Here is a 14,917-nt window from a genome sequence, read left to right as displayed (position 1 = left end):
GCTACCTTCTCCTTGTGGCACTGCGAATTCTAATTCCGACGAGAAGCCGGCTAAAGGAAAAAAAAACAGCATCCGATCTGTCGCCAGTTACTAACCAAAATCAGATAAAATATGATGAAAGATTATTAAGTAAAGATCCGCATTATTTTTTACTTGGGTGATAATTTATTTGATCCGAAGTCGATATCTCTTCTTCAGTGAAAATACCAAAGAACTCATATAGTTTTCAGATAATTAGTGAATAATTATAGAGATTTCCGGCAAAGTTTCCATCGGATTCACGGGAGAGAAAGTATATAATAAAATTATATTCTTTATTTAATTTCAAGTGGATATATTGCTTTAATAGAACTTTGACTTGAGATTTTGTAGAGATATAGATATAAAAATTAAAATATAATATTTCTTAAATAATGATTAACATTTTAGAGAAGAATAAGGAGCATAAAACTAATGTTAAAAATTTTTTATATAATAAATCTAATCTTTCAGTGATTTTTTTTAGTACATCATAAATATTACCATTCTTGTAATATCTTAAAGAAGTGAAATTTTATCTCTATTTCCAAACTCATACTCTTCTTCGATATAGTGAGGATATTTTCTTCAATTCGAGATATTAATATAATGAAAAAATAAAATATTTATTTATTTTTGATCATATTATTGGTTGAATCGCTCAGGAAACTCGCAGATTTGCAACGGTAAGCCACATTTCGCCAAGGTGACTCTGTCAAAGACCAAGATGGCGTCTCAAGATCGGCCTCCGTTCAGTTCTCCGGTACGACCTCCCAACGAATATCCCAACCTTCCTCCGTTACTCTCCCTTTCCCCGTACTCTCTGTCACTTTACCTCTCCCCCCGCTGTCGCTTTCTCACCTTCTCCAGAGACGGAGATCGTCATCGGACTCTGTCTACCTTCAGAGTCGCGTTTACCGAATCAGTCACGCGTGAGTCACGATGAGCATCGGCTCTCATTCCTCGAGACTAGGTGAAGAAAAAAAAGTAACGAAAAAAAGAGGGAGAGAGAGTCTAAAATATTGTCGGGGATAACTTGTTTTGCATTATTCGAGATTGTATCACGTTCAAAGTAATTAATTAAAAATATATTCAACATAGGAGTGAACCCCCCTATATACATGAAGGATCTCGTTTTTATGAATATCACGTAATTCGCGATTTTTTAAATATAATCTATGTATGTCAACATTTTAATTTCAATTATTCGACAATTTCTTCGGCGCAGATATCGTACATCGCGATTTAATACGGTCTGGTACACCGAAATAGAAGGCACGATCGGCATTTAAAATCTTAATCACACGAGTTTACCCCGAGCAAACAATTAGGTCGCAATTTTTTGTCTTCTTCTGTATCGTGCAATTTTCTTGGGCGCGATAACGCGAGTAACATCAGCAGAGAACTGAATGTCGGTGCGAATACTCGCTTGAAATTCCGAGTATCTCTTGTCCAAACAATGTACATATATATATATACGTACCCGCTAGCGTAAACCAACCGGGAGTTATGACGAAGCTCGTATGGAATTTCTGACGCAAATTTCAGCCAAATTCCTAACACACATCCGTCCGGTTGCGGCACAACAAATTCATTAAGAAAGAGCTTGATGGTGCAAACGACGATGTAAACAGGCGCTTCTCAACCGACGCGATGAAATAAATTTTTGCCTCGCACAATCGTATTTTAATCCCGTCTTCTGACATTCGACAATGCCATATATAGCAACATTTTTCATCAAAGTTATACAAAATCCATCTCGTGTACAAGATTATCCGAACATTTTCTCGAACAAAGATATTGAACTGTCATCGAAAGATGTATAAATATCGATTAATTGATGTAGACAATGTAAAACGATCGATTAACCGGGATAATAAATGTTTCAACATTAGTCTAGCTTGGTTCTATAAGCTGCATCAATGGAACGCAATCGACTTTTCACTTTAGAAACAAAGACATTCATCTATATATCTATCATTTTGCTAAACGAAGATGCCTTTTTTTCAAATGCGAGATATATAAAGTACATTTCTCTCATTCAGCTGTGTGTGAGAACAGCTGCGCGATTCGCTATCTTATCGAGCACGACTATCATCGAATACATTCTTGACAACGGGGAGGAAACACGAAAATTGTCATACGGTCAGTACAAGGAAGAAAAAATGTACGGCAGAAAAACATAAAGAGAATTGTGTTTCTTTTTTTAATGCACCGATAGTCGATATGTGTTGGCAATATTTATTTCGCGTACAGTTATTATCTTTACGATATGATAATGAGTCTAATTGATAGGCATCGCTTAATACTTGAGATGTAATAAGCTTTAATTTTAGAACGCTTTGGAGGAAGCGCGAGCAAGAAAATTCCATTATGATAAGTCATTCTTCAATTTTATAATTTAAAGAATGCACAAATACATAATTCCTTCATGTACATAGCTTCGAGACGTGACCATCTGTATTTACTTGTGATCAATGAAAGATTTTTGTTTAATCGTTCCTCCCCTACATATTTTACCTCGGTTAAAAATAGCGTTGAAATTTTATATACTTCCCTCTTTAAAAATTAATTAATATGACTGCATTGTGACAAACACATCAGCGTAGATAATGACATGAAATCTAACGCTAACGTAAATACGAACGTACATACATCTCGAAATCTACATGCCTATCAAGTCACAACGATTTAATAAAATTTAATAATTAAATAAAATGATAGCTGATTATTTTATTCTCTATCTCGCTCTCCAATACCTTAAATAATATAATAGCAATAGTATTTGACAATGAAACTTCGAGTTTCGGAGGAAAAAAAAATCAACATCTGTTCTCTCCAAGTGATAAAATTAAAGTCAAGTGCTCGACAAACCCATTCAAAATTTCAAATGTGGTCAAAATTAGCGTGAGTCATACACATTCGCCGGAGCAAGGCGGGACGAGGCTCTTATCACTCGACGATAGGCGGAAACGTTAAGGAAACGCGATGCATATATACATATATGTATATAGTCGTCTTTCGACGACTTGGTTCGTAAAACTCGACGACCATCGGATATCGTCCATTTTTTTTGTTTTTTCGTCGTCACACCCTCGAATACCTGAAAACCTACGCAAGGTGGTTCGTCCTTGACCCTACGCGACGAGCAAAAATTAGTCTTCTTTTTTAGTTTAACAGGAATGCCATCGTTCTTCCCCGAGGTTACTATAAAAGGACACCGGCTCGTGGAAAAATTTGAGAGATTTATCTCCAATTATCCCTCTAAATTTATATTCAATAATATCGCGTGTACGTGACAGTATTTAATATTGAGAGCTTATATTAATTAACCCTCGAGCACCGGTACTCGGACCTGTGGCGCGAATATTATACGTGAGACGCGATTTTTGCTTCCAACACTGCAATTATCTCTTGCAAAACAACTTTCTTCACGGTATTTTCATACGATAGTTCGTTACCTTATCTGCACTTTGCATCACAGCCACGTGTATATTTTTATATACGCGTCTTTTTTTCTTCTAATAATAAAAAAATCTGATATCTCGTAATACATAATAAGTACATTCCAAAGGTGTTTACGATACAGAAGAAACAGCATTTTTTTCGTAAAACTTTATATGATATATAAAATTATACTATACACTTTATACTCTACACAGAGAGAATTTTCTTTTAGAATTTACCCTGAAAATCATGGTAATCGGGGAACAATATGGTATGGAAAGAATTTTATAAAAATTTATTATTTTTATTGTGATAAATATTAATCAGAGAAATTCTCATAAAATTCTTTCCATACCATATTGTCCCATAATTATCATGATTTTCAAAATTAAATATTACACGATTGTTTGCATTTTGAGCTTGATGCTCAGATTTTGCACACGACATTTAACACTGAAACAGCGGATATAAAATAAACGTTTGTACACAGAGAATTTTCTCTTAGAATTTTTACCCTGAAAATCATGGTAATCGCGGGACAATATGGTAAGGAAAGAAAATGAGAATTTCTTTGATTAATATTTATCACAATAAAAATAATATCTATTACAATGAAATATAAAATATGTTTGATTAATTTTACTATGCAGTTTAGTGAAATTAATCAAACATGATTTATATTTTATTGTGATAACTATTAATCAGAGAAATTCTCATAATTCTTTCCATACCATGTTGTCCTACGATTATCATGATTTTCAGGGTAAATTCTAAGAGAAAATTCTCTCCGTGTATATACAATACATATAATATGTATATATATTTAAAAAATATAAAAAAAAATATTTCTATTTATTTATTTTTATTAATATAATTATATAATTTATATATAACATAAATAATAGAATATATAAAAATATACATATGACATGTGGCTTTTTATACACAAATTCGCGAAATTCCAAAAGACGAGAGACACAAATAAGGCTCAGAAAAAATGCAAGAATAAAAAAGTGATTGAGAAATGATGAATTTGGCTAATTAGCTTCGTTATTAGAGAAATGCAAATCTTCTACGTATTTAAATCGTCGGGATATCCGACCGCTCGTCTTTTCCCGATCGTATCTGCTCGCCTCGTATACACACCTTTCTCTCTCATTCTCTCTTTCCTCCCGCACCTTCCCCCCTTTCCACTCGCACTCTCTCTCTCTCTCTCTCTTTCGGTCTCCCGACATTTCCGATATATCTCGCGCGGATTAATTCCAGACGAGGACGAGCAAGAGCCGTAGTGAACCGAGAGCTATCTTTAGTCCGCCTTACGAGCAAAAGAGAGTCGTACGGTCTCTCTCCTTCGGTCGGAATAAGACAGCGAACTCGATTTCTCGACGAGGCCGGGGTCCTATTTTTCAAAACGTGAATTGCCAACTCCCCCACGAGAGTCAATAATCGATAAAAAAATGTAATGCTCGAGAATATATAAAATACGACTCCGGATCTCTTGATATTAATAGATTCTCCGCGGCCGTAAGGCAAAACTGTCGTCACCAATTTCTGCTTTCGACACACATCATGCAGTTGCAACAATAACACACATTTCTGTATAATTGCCCGATATTATCTGGGATATAAATGACTCTAGAAAATTTCAAACGCATTAAGTATCTGAGATATAGTTCGGTCTTCAAATTAAAGTACAATCATTAAGGATAGATGTCTTTATTCAGCCAATCTTATCTCGATGCAATGAGATTATAAAAATCACTTGCAAGTAAAATGTGTCTTGCACAGCTGATTCTTAATTCTTTTCTCCAATAATTTTTAGAATTATTAGAATTAATATCCTCAATATAATGAACATCAAACTTTAGACCGAATAAGAAAAGAGAAGAATGTTGTTTACTACAGAAAAATGTCCTCTCTCCCTCCAGCTATAAACGTGATACAGTTCTACTTCCAAGTACTTCCAAGTACTATTGATTTACATCCTTTATTCTTCTTCATTTTCGGTTGACAAAAACAAAGAAAGAAAAAGAGAAAGGAAAAGGAATGATTGCAAATAACCTAGTATTCGATACGCGTGACAAACTGATTTAGCAGCTGAGGAGGAAAAAATCAAGCGTTTTTTGCATCGCGCGTTCGTATCGCTGCTTCGTAAATATTTTGAAGCGAGCGTTAGCGTCGCCATAATAACCACGCTAAATTCCACCGAAATTTTGCCGGATCCGGACGATTAATTTTCACGCCGTGAATTAATAAACTCGCCGACTCGAATTCGAAGTCAAGCTCGCGAAGACGCGGTTCATGACTCACCGACATCACGACAAACATATTTAATCCCGCAACGCGCGTCTAGCCCTGGAGAAAAGAAACCTTTTCCGCTACGTCATCTCGAATATCGGCTGAAAAATTTCCGAGCCAAAATATAGCGCTTAATAATGGATTAGCGTTAATTACGTTTCAACTTTTCCCCCGTCCTATTCTTTCTCGCTCTTCTCTTTCCAAGTTTTTTTATTTATTCGCATCTTATTTAAGACTCTTCGATGAATATAAAAATTTTGTGTTTTTTATTTCTTATTTCTTAAATACGATACAAGGAAAAATATTTAAAGGCCCTTCCAGTTTAGTTTCTTACAAACGATCGACTTGGATGATAATTTGGCTCATTGTTAAATAAATGTTTCTCTAATTTTTTTTTTAATTCTGAAAAAGATACCAAGGTACACGGTTTGAATGGAGGTTAAAGTTAACCGACGTTAGAGAAACCGGCCCTAGGGGATTCTTTGGAAGGGCCGGTACGCATCTGGCACTCGCACCTGCATTTACACCGGCCATTAATTCTTATTACCATTAAACATTAAGAAAGGCACGATAGAGAAACGTAAAACTGTATACAATGAAAGATTGGATTATTCGATCGAGAGATATAAAAAAATGTTCAATCATTCCATGTTTTCCTTCCTCAAAATCGGAGGCCAATCAATTATAATAATTATCCTTCATTCTTACACACATTTAAAGTTTCATATTTAAATATTTAAATTTACGAGTTTCGCGTCTCGTAGCGAAGGTTTTTCACAGCTTGTTGAAACACAGAGGCTAGACTACCTACGATATATAACAGATCGAGAGAGAAAATGAAATTAAAGTGCCGGAAGAAGGTTTAAATATCAGCAAGCTTCATGGTACAACCTGCGAGCGCAATGCTAAACGATGAAATGGTACGACGAGAGCGGAAATAATAAGAGGCGCGAGGAGGATGATATAATTTGTCAGCACTCACGTAAATCAATCCGGAGTAGTATCGGTCCTTGAGGTTATGCAGGACGGAGGCCTCGTTGAGACAGGTAAGCTCCGCCATGTCCTCGACCTTGTCGAACTTGGGCGGATTCATCTTCTGTATGTCGTCCTTGGCGACGAGCACGCGCTTGCCGGTCTCCGCGATCTCCACCTCGACCTCGTCGCCGCGCTCGCCCTTGATACCGGCGGCGACGAAGCCCTGGGTCTCGTGCGGCACCCAGACCAGCTTCTTCTGCGTCCATTCCGCCTGGGTGGCCGGGTCGTTGAAGTTGTTCCTGTCCACCGACAAGAAACGCAGCTCCGGATCGGACCGGTCTACCCTCGAGTCCACGTCCGCCATCTTTGTTTAGCGAGCGCGCACAAGACGCGGCAAGGCTGCTGCTGCTGATGCTGATGATGATGATGTCCGACTCCTCCTTCTCTCCTCGTCTCTTATTCGCCGATATACTCGCGTACTCGGGGATTAGCGTTACTCGCGGACACGATCGACTCGGAGCCAGGATCTAACCGAGTCCAACGACGATGACGGCGACTGCCGTTACTAGCTGTCGCCACGATGCGCAACCGACGACGAGTGTGCGGCGGCGGCACCGCACCGAATACCACCCCCCTACTGTCACCACTGCTGCCACACTACCGCACTACCACCACTACTAGCTACTACTACCACCACCACCACCACCATTAACCGCGACGTTAACGGACGGGACTCGCCCTCCTCGAGCGAGCGAGCGTCTCGGTTCGGTTCGCTGCTCCTCGTCTTCCTCGAGATCGGTATCGCGCCGACGATACGAGAGACGATCGCGCGTGTACGAGGATCGCGGCCAAAATGTATGTAGGAAGACGATACGGGAGCTCCCTCTTTCTCTCTCGCTCCTGTTTAACGCACCGCTCGAACGCGCCGATCACAGTCACAACTGTCGCCGACCGTCATCGAGCACCTGCACCCTGCACCTCGGAGCCTCCCCCCTCCTCGACTGTCCCGCTCGCACGCACAGCCGATCCGCGACGTTCCTCTCGCTCGTTCTCGACTCGACTGTCACCGGATACCGGATACTAGGGATATGCGGGTAATCGCGAGGTTCGAGTCGAGGATTCGACTGTATCGATATATCTCGAACGACTCGACTTATCGATATATCTAGAGTGGCTCGATTGTTTGAAATCTCTTTTCCCTTCGAAATCTATGTTTTTATATATGCTACATTTCAAAATTCGCTACCATTTATGCTGTTGAAAATAAAGATTATGACACGTAAAAAAATTTTAATCGTTGTCATAAGAAAGAATGTAATTGGTCGATTTGCTTACAAAGCTCCACTAAGGTCTTTTATTTCCGGCATTTCTGAATCGAACGCGTCGTATCTACATATGTACGTGCTTTATGATGTTATCATCTCAAAGTACTTGCCATGTGTGTGGTAGATTTTAAAAAATATATAAATAGAGATTATATAATATTAAATTATTTTATGTACCTAAAAATATGTATACTTTTAGATTTTTTAAATAATCATGCGATTCATTCAAGTCTCTCACAAATGTTTCATCTAGCATTGTTTCATACAGTTTATGTTATCTTTTTAGTATTTTTATTGATTATATAATAAATATGCTTTTTTTTATATCAAAGATAACAATATAGCAAAGAGATAACTTATCATATTTTTTTAATTATCTGAAATAATCGATATAATGATATCCAGTGATGTTAATATCTAAAATCTTCCAAAATATATTATGTCTACATGTTGACTATAATTTCATATAATAAGAAAATTAATTTTTCTAAGACATCCATTATTATAGTAGAACCAATGTAAAAATTTTAGTTATTGATGCACGTATTTTTTTATTCGCGTATCTTTTCTTATTTTCTCAAAAATTTGCAAACAAAATTTCTATATTTTTACGGTATCTACTATAGGCTATACAATAATTTGAATGCACGTTGCATATCCTTTACATATGTTGCATATTATTATACAATCTGGACTGAGTATCAATAATAATATCGCGTTACTAACTCACACAGATGTATCATAATGTGTCTTTTGGCAATTTTCTTGATATCTTTCCGCCTATATTTAAAACCGTTATCTAAACTGCGTAAACAATTTTTATTTAGCTTTTTTATTTAGTTTTTTTTATATTTTTTTCATGCTTGATGGCGCTCCGTCATATATTTTGTCCGTATAAAGTTACGGAGTTATATATACACGCCTGTGTTATCAAACGAATCATTGCCAGTCAGCCAAGTAAGCTTGAAGTACATTGCACGTGTTAATATACGTCAACGACATGTCTTACGGCGGAGTAAATAAGGGCATTTATAATTACGCAAAGGAAAAAAATGTAAGTAAAAGAGAACGATTTAGTAAGCAAGATTTTGATAAAATTTAATATTAAATATTAATTTTATTTAAATTTTCTGTAAACTTTATTTTTAATATAAGGTCTCATAAATATTTCAAATGCATATGTTGTCTCATAATTTAATATCTTCAAATAATGCAAAATTATACTGGAAATATTAGACTTCGAATTGATTTCTAAGAATATATATTATTGGATATTACGTAATATAATATTGTTAAAAATTTTCTATTTAATTACTTCATTATTTCGCGATGTCTGATTCAATCGTCATCGATCATAGTAAAATCAAACACAACCGTGTGAATAATTATTATTGTATCGCCTATAATATCTGGTATTATATATATATGTACACAAGTGCACGCAATTAATAAATTAATTTGCCACCTTCATTTCATACGCTTTAATGTTCTATTAATATAGGAATATGTATAATAAAAATAATATTATATAGTTCCTCCTTTTTAAAAATTTCTCTGCGGACAGAGAAGCAGATAAATTTCAATTAAATTTAAGTATCGTTTTGTGAGAACCTCTATAAAATGAGTTAATATGATAATACTAGGCTATTATCGTTGATTTACGAAGCGACACGCTCACGAAGCCAACTGTGGCAATGAGGAGGGCTATGTTTGAGGCGGAAGTGGGAGATGACGTTTTCGAAGAAGATCCTACAGTAATAGGTAATAAAAAGAAATGCATATTGCTTGCGACATGAAAAACTATATAAGGCTCGATTCAAATTAAGAGAGATCTGTAATCTCTAAAATAATTATTATAAATTAATATAAATTATTATATTTTAATAATTATAAAGTTATATTTTAATTATTAAATGATTTTAAATTATTAAATGAATTTAAATTATTAAAATGATCACTGTACAGTGAACGAATACAATTCGGGTCACATTTTAAGTGCATACTGAATTCAAAGCGCGAGATTTTAACTTTATAATTCATTAATTGCGATATTTATATAATTTTCTAGAATTGCAGAAAAAAGCCGCAGAATTGCTTGGAAAAGAAGATGCGCTCTTTGTTAGTTCTGGTACAATGGGAAATTTGATTGCTGGTAAGAACTAATAGACTTCTCTTTTTCTTAAATCAGTGTTTAAAAATTAATGAAAATTATTTTTATATATTCAATATTAAATAGTTTATATAATTTTTAAATATAATTTACCGTGTTTCTATTTCGATTTATTTTTATTTTGTCCTTAAATGATTTTAATTTGCTGAAGAAGCACAAATATATAGAATTTTGTTTTGTAAATCGATTATAATTTTCTTTAAAAAAATTTAAATATTTAATTTCTGCTCATATTGGTTTTTCATTAAGATTATACATAACGAGCTAACTGAAATATCTTAATTTTTTTAATGAATCTCGCGTTCCCATTATTTTCATATATTTTCTTTCTCTTTCTCAAGCATTTTATTTAAAGAAAATACTCACTTATTTCTTCTCCTCTTCCAGTTATAAATCATTGCAATGTACGCGGCAGTGAAGCTTACTGCGGAAACGAATCGCACGTGTTTCTTCATGAACAGGGTGCTTCGGCGCAGATAGCCGGTGTGAGCCTTTGTACTCTGCCCAACAACGACGACGGTACATTCGATGTAAAGAAACTCGACAGCATAATCCGCACGGATCGCATACACGAACCGATCTCGAAGTTGGTCCTCGTCGAGAACACGATCAACGGTAAAATCATACCCCAATCGTGGGTCGAGGAATTGATGGCGGTGGTGAAGAAGCATGATCTCAGGACGCATCTGGACGGGGCGCGACTGTGGAATGCTTCGGTCGCATCGGGGATCTCGGCGAAGGAACTAGCCGCTCCGTTCGACTCTGTTACCTTTTGCCTGAGCAAGGGATTAGGTGCTCCTGTAGGATCCGTACTTTGCGGTAACAAGAGTTTCATCGCTGACGCGAGGAGGAGGCGCAAGGTGCTGGGGGGTGCGATGAGACAGGTCGGCGTAATCGCCGCAGCCGGGCTCGTCGCTCTGGAAGAAACGGTACCGCGATTAGCAAAGGATCACAGAAGAGCATTAGCGATCGCACAGGCAATCGATCAATTGAATTCCAAAATAATTAGCGTAAATATGAAAACCGTGCACACCAATATGATATTTATAAATGTGAATTCCGAGAGAGGCGTATCCGCCGTGACTTTCATGGAGAGACTTCATCAAGTAAACGATGCCGGCGAAGATGACAGGATCATAGTTAGATGCTTGGCTCTGACGGAAACTTTGGTCAGAATGGTACTTCATTATGACATCGATGATTCGATGATGGATGCTGCCATACGTAAATTAAGATACGTCATCAAGCAGTTGGATCCTCAAGTACAGATTTGAATTTCTTCGCAATGTGTGTTTTCCTTAAAAAGTGCCAATAAATAAAGAGAATTCTCTAAATATATGTAATAATTAATAAATAAAAGTATGTATATTTAAATATGCATAAGTATTTAAATAATAAATTCATATCATAATCTAATGATTATACAAATTAATAAAAATACATAAAAAAATATACTTCGTTTAATTTGAATACTTGTATTATTTAAATATTCTAATTATTGCTAAATAGAAATATATTTAGTTATATTTCAATAATATTATTCTGAACTTTTTATCAAAATTCTCTCAATAAAAATTTGTAATTGTCATTGAAATTATATATTTTTTTTATTGGCAAATATTCTTTCTTGACACTAGTAGCATGCACACTTTTTCCAAAATTTTATAAATGCAAAATTAATACAAAAGAATTTTTAAGTCTTCCTTTATAGCAGTATTATACGTATAAATTTACAGTATGTTGAATACATATCAAATAATTGAATTTTAAAATATACATTCCTGTAAATTGTATGAATTCTCTGGTATATATCTGTTGAATAAATTACCTGCATTAATAAATTTCTATTAATTAATTTTATCAGAATCTGAATAATAAAGCTGCGCAACATCAAACATATCAGCGTTTAAATTTCATTTATTTTCTTTGTAAGAATACTCTCCCGTACTTTTACAAAGATTCGGATAAAATCGTCGATCAATCGCACGATTATCAATTAAAACGATGAGCGTGTAATTAGCGTTGCTGCTGTTAACTCTGAAACGCGTCATTAACAGGCTCGTCGTCGTCCTCGTCCTCTTCACCCTCGCTCTCGAAGGTATTATCAGGAATATCGTATAATCGAATCATAGGCTTATTCGGATCCTTCATTATCAAATACTTGCCGTCCTTCTGCTTCATGCAAATGTCAATGATACATCTCAAGATACCCCACGCGTTGTCCATGTTCAGGTTGATCTGCGTCGCAAACTCGTTCGGTTTGTACTGCTGCGTACCGAGAATCACGTGCTTGCTAGAATCTCGTACTATAGCGCGCGACACATATCCGAATTTCAGCTGATCCGAACCAGCGAGTAACGCCTGAACCGTCCACTTGGCGAGTTTGCAGGCGTTGTTACGTAACTCGTTGGCCAAAACCGCGCCACGCTGCGTGTCCAGTTTCTGACGCCACTCGACTCCATTAGCCAGCTTCGAGTCCCACTCGTTCAACGCCTTGACAGATAGAAATTGGTTCTCGTTGTTGGTGCCCTGCATCACGGCGTCGTGCTCGCATCGGGCGACGAGTACGATGCCGTTATTAAGATCCCACTTGCGATAACGGTAAGCCACGCTGGCCACATCGCTCTCCTCTTCCTCCGAGATGAACGGGTTGCCCTCGTCGAACTTGTAGCGCGGCTCGTTCGACTTGAGCACTTGCTGCGAGAAGTTGTGATTGATGAAGGTCGCCTCGAGGGCGAGATTCCTCGGCGAGTTCAGCGAGTTGCTATCGTCCTGTGGCGGCTCGACACTCGTCTCGTTCACGGTCAACAGATCGAACTCGGTGTTGTCGCGCTTGTCGAAGAACAGTTTGTCGCCGATCTTCTCGATCACGATGTCCCACGAATAATTGCTGCGCGTGCAACACATGATGGTGGCCAGGATCGCGTCAGTGGCATAAACGTTTCCTTCGGTTTTCGACAGCTTACGGACGATCGGATCGTCGGTGGTCGTGACAGTGTGGAAGATACGATCGATTCTCTGCAGCGGCTTCTCGCTCTTGACGTTCACGCGATCGTACGTCTTGTCGTAATACTCGATCGAGCCGCAGCATAGTATATCCTCGCCATCTTTCACGCCGGGCAACGAAAGCTTAGCCAATCGCGGGAAATCCATCTCCTCGATGGTGATCCAATCGGGTCGCACCGTTACGGAAGCGTCTCGAATCTTGATGGGCGGTTGATTCTTGTGATTACGCAGACCTTGCTGTCTACCCCAGCGCTTGGTTTGTCCCTTACGCTCTCGTTCTCGCAACTTGAGCTTCCCTAGCTGCTGCATTTGACTGAACCCACCGCGTTGACCGCCACGACCGCGTAAGTTGCGTTGATTGTGACGGAAGCGGCCACGTTGGTACGGCGGTTTCTGCACGCGGGTGGTGTCCACCAGGTGGAAAGTAGTCTCGTCTTCATCGTGATAGTAAGCATACTGACTGCCGGAACCAAATTGCGATGTATATTTGTCTGGAAAGATATGTCATTCATACGTGCAATCATAATACATCATCTGATATATTAATTTTTCATATGGTATAAAGCAATACTTTAATTGTTACATACAACTTTTGTGATCTATCTTTTATAAAACATATTAAATTGATTACATTAAGTTGTCAAACATTTTGCTCGAGAAAAGATCATTACAATGCTCTTTTATAATTTTTTAATGCAATACAATACCAATAAAATAAAAAATTACAAAAATACCTATCTTCAAATAAAATAAAAATAGATTTAATGCAGCCATTAAAAATGTCAAATAAATGTATGATCACTGAGACAAGAGCCTATTCTATTTATCAACAGCGTCTTGAACATAATTTAAGAGATCGAGTTATCATATTCCAATACATTTATCAAATTGTTACGCTACGCATTACCAATCGTATGCACATCTCGCATACTTAACAAAATTCAATATTTAAATAAGACGTAGAAAAAATTATAATTTAGAATATGACATACATCAAGTATATACGATACACATCTGTCAAACCTTTCGTCCCAGAATTCACAGTCTTGTTCAAGTTTAATCACACAAGAGCTTTTCATCAATCAAATACAACATATGCAATGGAAAAATGCCAACGAAACCGTTTCCCAAATCCTTGAGAGTTCCGGATCTTTAGGGCTAACCTGAATCAGAGCGACGTGATACGTACTTGGAAACTTCTTGTCCTGGAAGGCCGGTGTCGTCCAGTCGGAGATCTACAACAACGGGAGCGTAAATAAAGATATAACGAATTTACAATGAAAAAAGATAAGGACGTGAACGCGACTCGCACATGCTCACCTTGCCCAACCTGTCGCCCTTCGAAAATGGCTGGTAAGGAATGTCCTTAAATTGATCCGGCAGCTCGCACGGACCCCAGCCGTCCGGATTGTGCTGGATCGCCGGCGCCAGGAAGTGCGCCGCCACCTCCTCCTTCGGGACGGGATCGTCCAGCACCACTACGTCCACTTCCGTCATACCGATATTCGATCGAATTTCTCGCGCATCGACTCAATCTCTCCTCTCGCAAATCACTCGACTCGACGCGACACGACACGACACGATATCCCGCACCGATGATCGATGATGGATCTTCCGCTACCGGAAATCCTGCCCGCGACATCTTGCCGGACCGGCAGTGCTGTCAATCTTTCCTTAA

General features: G+C 37.6%; 3 protein-coding genes across 7 annotated transcripts in view; 1 reads left to right on the top strand and 2 right to left on the bottom strand.

Annotated features, from left to right (window-relative positions):
* Positions 1–7,785, bottom strand: part of Zip (myosin heavy chain 10) — a 34,569-nt gene extending 26,784 nt beyond the window's left edge. For 2 of the 5 annotated variants that reach the window (XR_014426239.1, XR_014426240.1), the window contains exon 1: positions 6,746–7,785. Coding sequence is in view for 3 of the 5 variants with exons in the window: in XM_083048221.1 (XP_082904347.1) it covers positions 6,746–7,102 (357 nt within the window). In the remaining 2 variants the exon portion in view is untranslated. The remainder of the gene's footprint in view (positions 1–6,745) is intronic. The other 3 variants (XM_083048222.1, XM_083048223.1, XM_083048221.1) reach the window with 2 other exon arrangements.
* An 879-nt stretch (positions 7,786–8,664) lies between these two features.
* Positions 8,665–11,674, top strand: LOC145941863 (L-allo-threonine aldolase). Its single transcript, XM_083048226.1, has 4 exons — positions 8,665–9,117; positions 9,707–9,824; positions 10,132–10,215; positions 10,621–11,674. Exons 1-4 carry the CDS (start codon positions 9,064–9,066, stop codon positions 11,505–11,507), a joined length of 1,143 nt encoding a protein of 380 aa, XP_082904352.1. The 5' UTR covers positions 8,665–9,063; the 3' UTR covers positions 11,508–11,674.
* A 458-nt stretch (positions 11,675–12,132) lies between these two features.
* On the bottom strand, positions 12,133–14,887 carry Eif3d1 (eukaryotic translation initiation factor 3 subunit d1). Its single transcript, XM_083048225.1, has 3 exons — positions 14,560–14,887; positions 14,429–14,474; positions 12,133–13,730 (listed from the first exon to the last, which is right to left on the bottom strand). The coding sequence occupies exons 1-3, from the start codon at positions 14,734–14,736 to the stop codon at positions 12,265–12,267; spliced, it is 1,689 nt and encodes a 562-aa protein (XP_082904351.1). The 5' UTR covers positions 14,737–14,887; the 3' UTR covers positions 12,133–12,264.
* Positions 14,888–14,917: the final 30 nt, after the last annotated feature.

The sequence above is a fragment of the Prenolepis imparis genome, unplaced genomic scaffold, assembly GCF_030444845.1.
Source record: "Prenolepis imparis isolate NDT839.2.m4 unplaced genomic scaffold, iyPreImpa1.0 SCAF_10, whole genome shotgun sequence".
Classification (NCBI taxonomy): Eukaryota; Metazoa; Arthropoda; class Insecta; order Hymenoptera; family Formicidae; genus Prenolepis; species Prenolepis imparis.
The sequence above is the reverse complement of the archived record's forward strand: the minus strand, read 5'-3'. Positions and strand labels throughout refer to the sequence as shown.

Bases quoted from the DNA above. Each gene is read 5' to 3' on its own strand.
- LOC145941863 (XM_083048226.1), top strand. From the start codon at position 9,064: ATGTCTTACGGCGGAGTAAATAAGGGCATTTATAATTACGCAAAGGAA. The intron at 9,118-9,706 runs GTAAGTAAAAGA...TGATAATACTAG, and splicing joins ATTACGCAAAGGAAAAAAAT to GCTATTATCGTTGATTTACG. The intron at 9,825-10,131 runs GTAATAAAAAGA...ATAATTTTCTAG, and splicing joins AGAAGATCCTACAGTAATAG to AATTGCAGAAAAAAGCCGCA.
- Eif3d1 (XM_083048225.1), bottom strand. From the start codon at position 14,736: ATGACGGAAGTGGACGTAGTGGTGCTGGACGATCCCGTCCCGAAGGAG. The intron at 14,475-14,559 runs GTGAGCATGTGC...CCGTTGTTGTAG, and splicing joins AGGGCGACAGGTTGGGCAAG to ATCTCCGACTGGACGACACC. The intron at 13,731-14,428 runs GTACGTATCACG...ATATCTTTCCAG, and splicing joins CCAGGACAAGAAGTTTCCAA to ACAAATATACATCGCAATTT.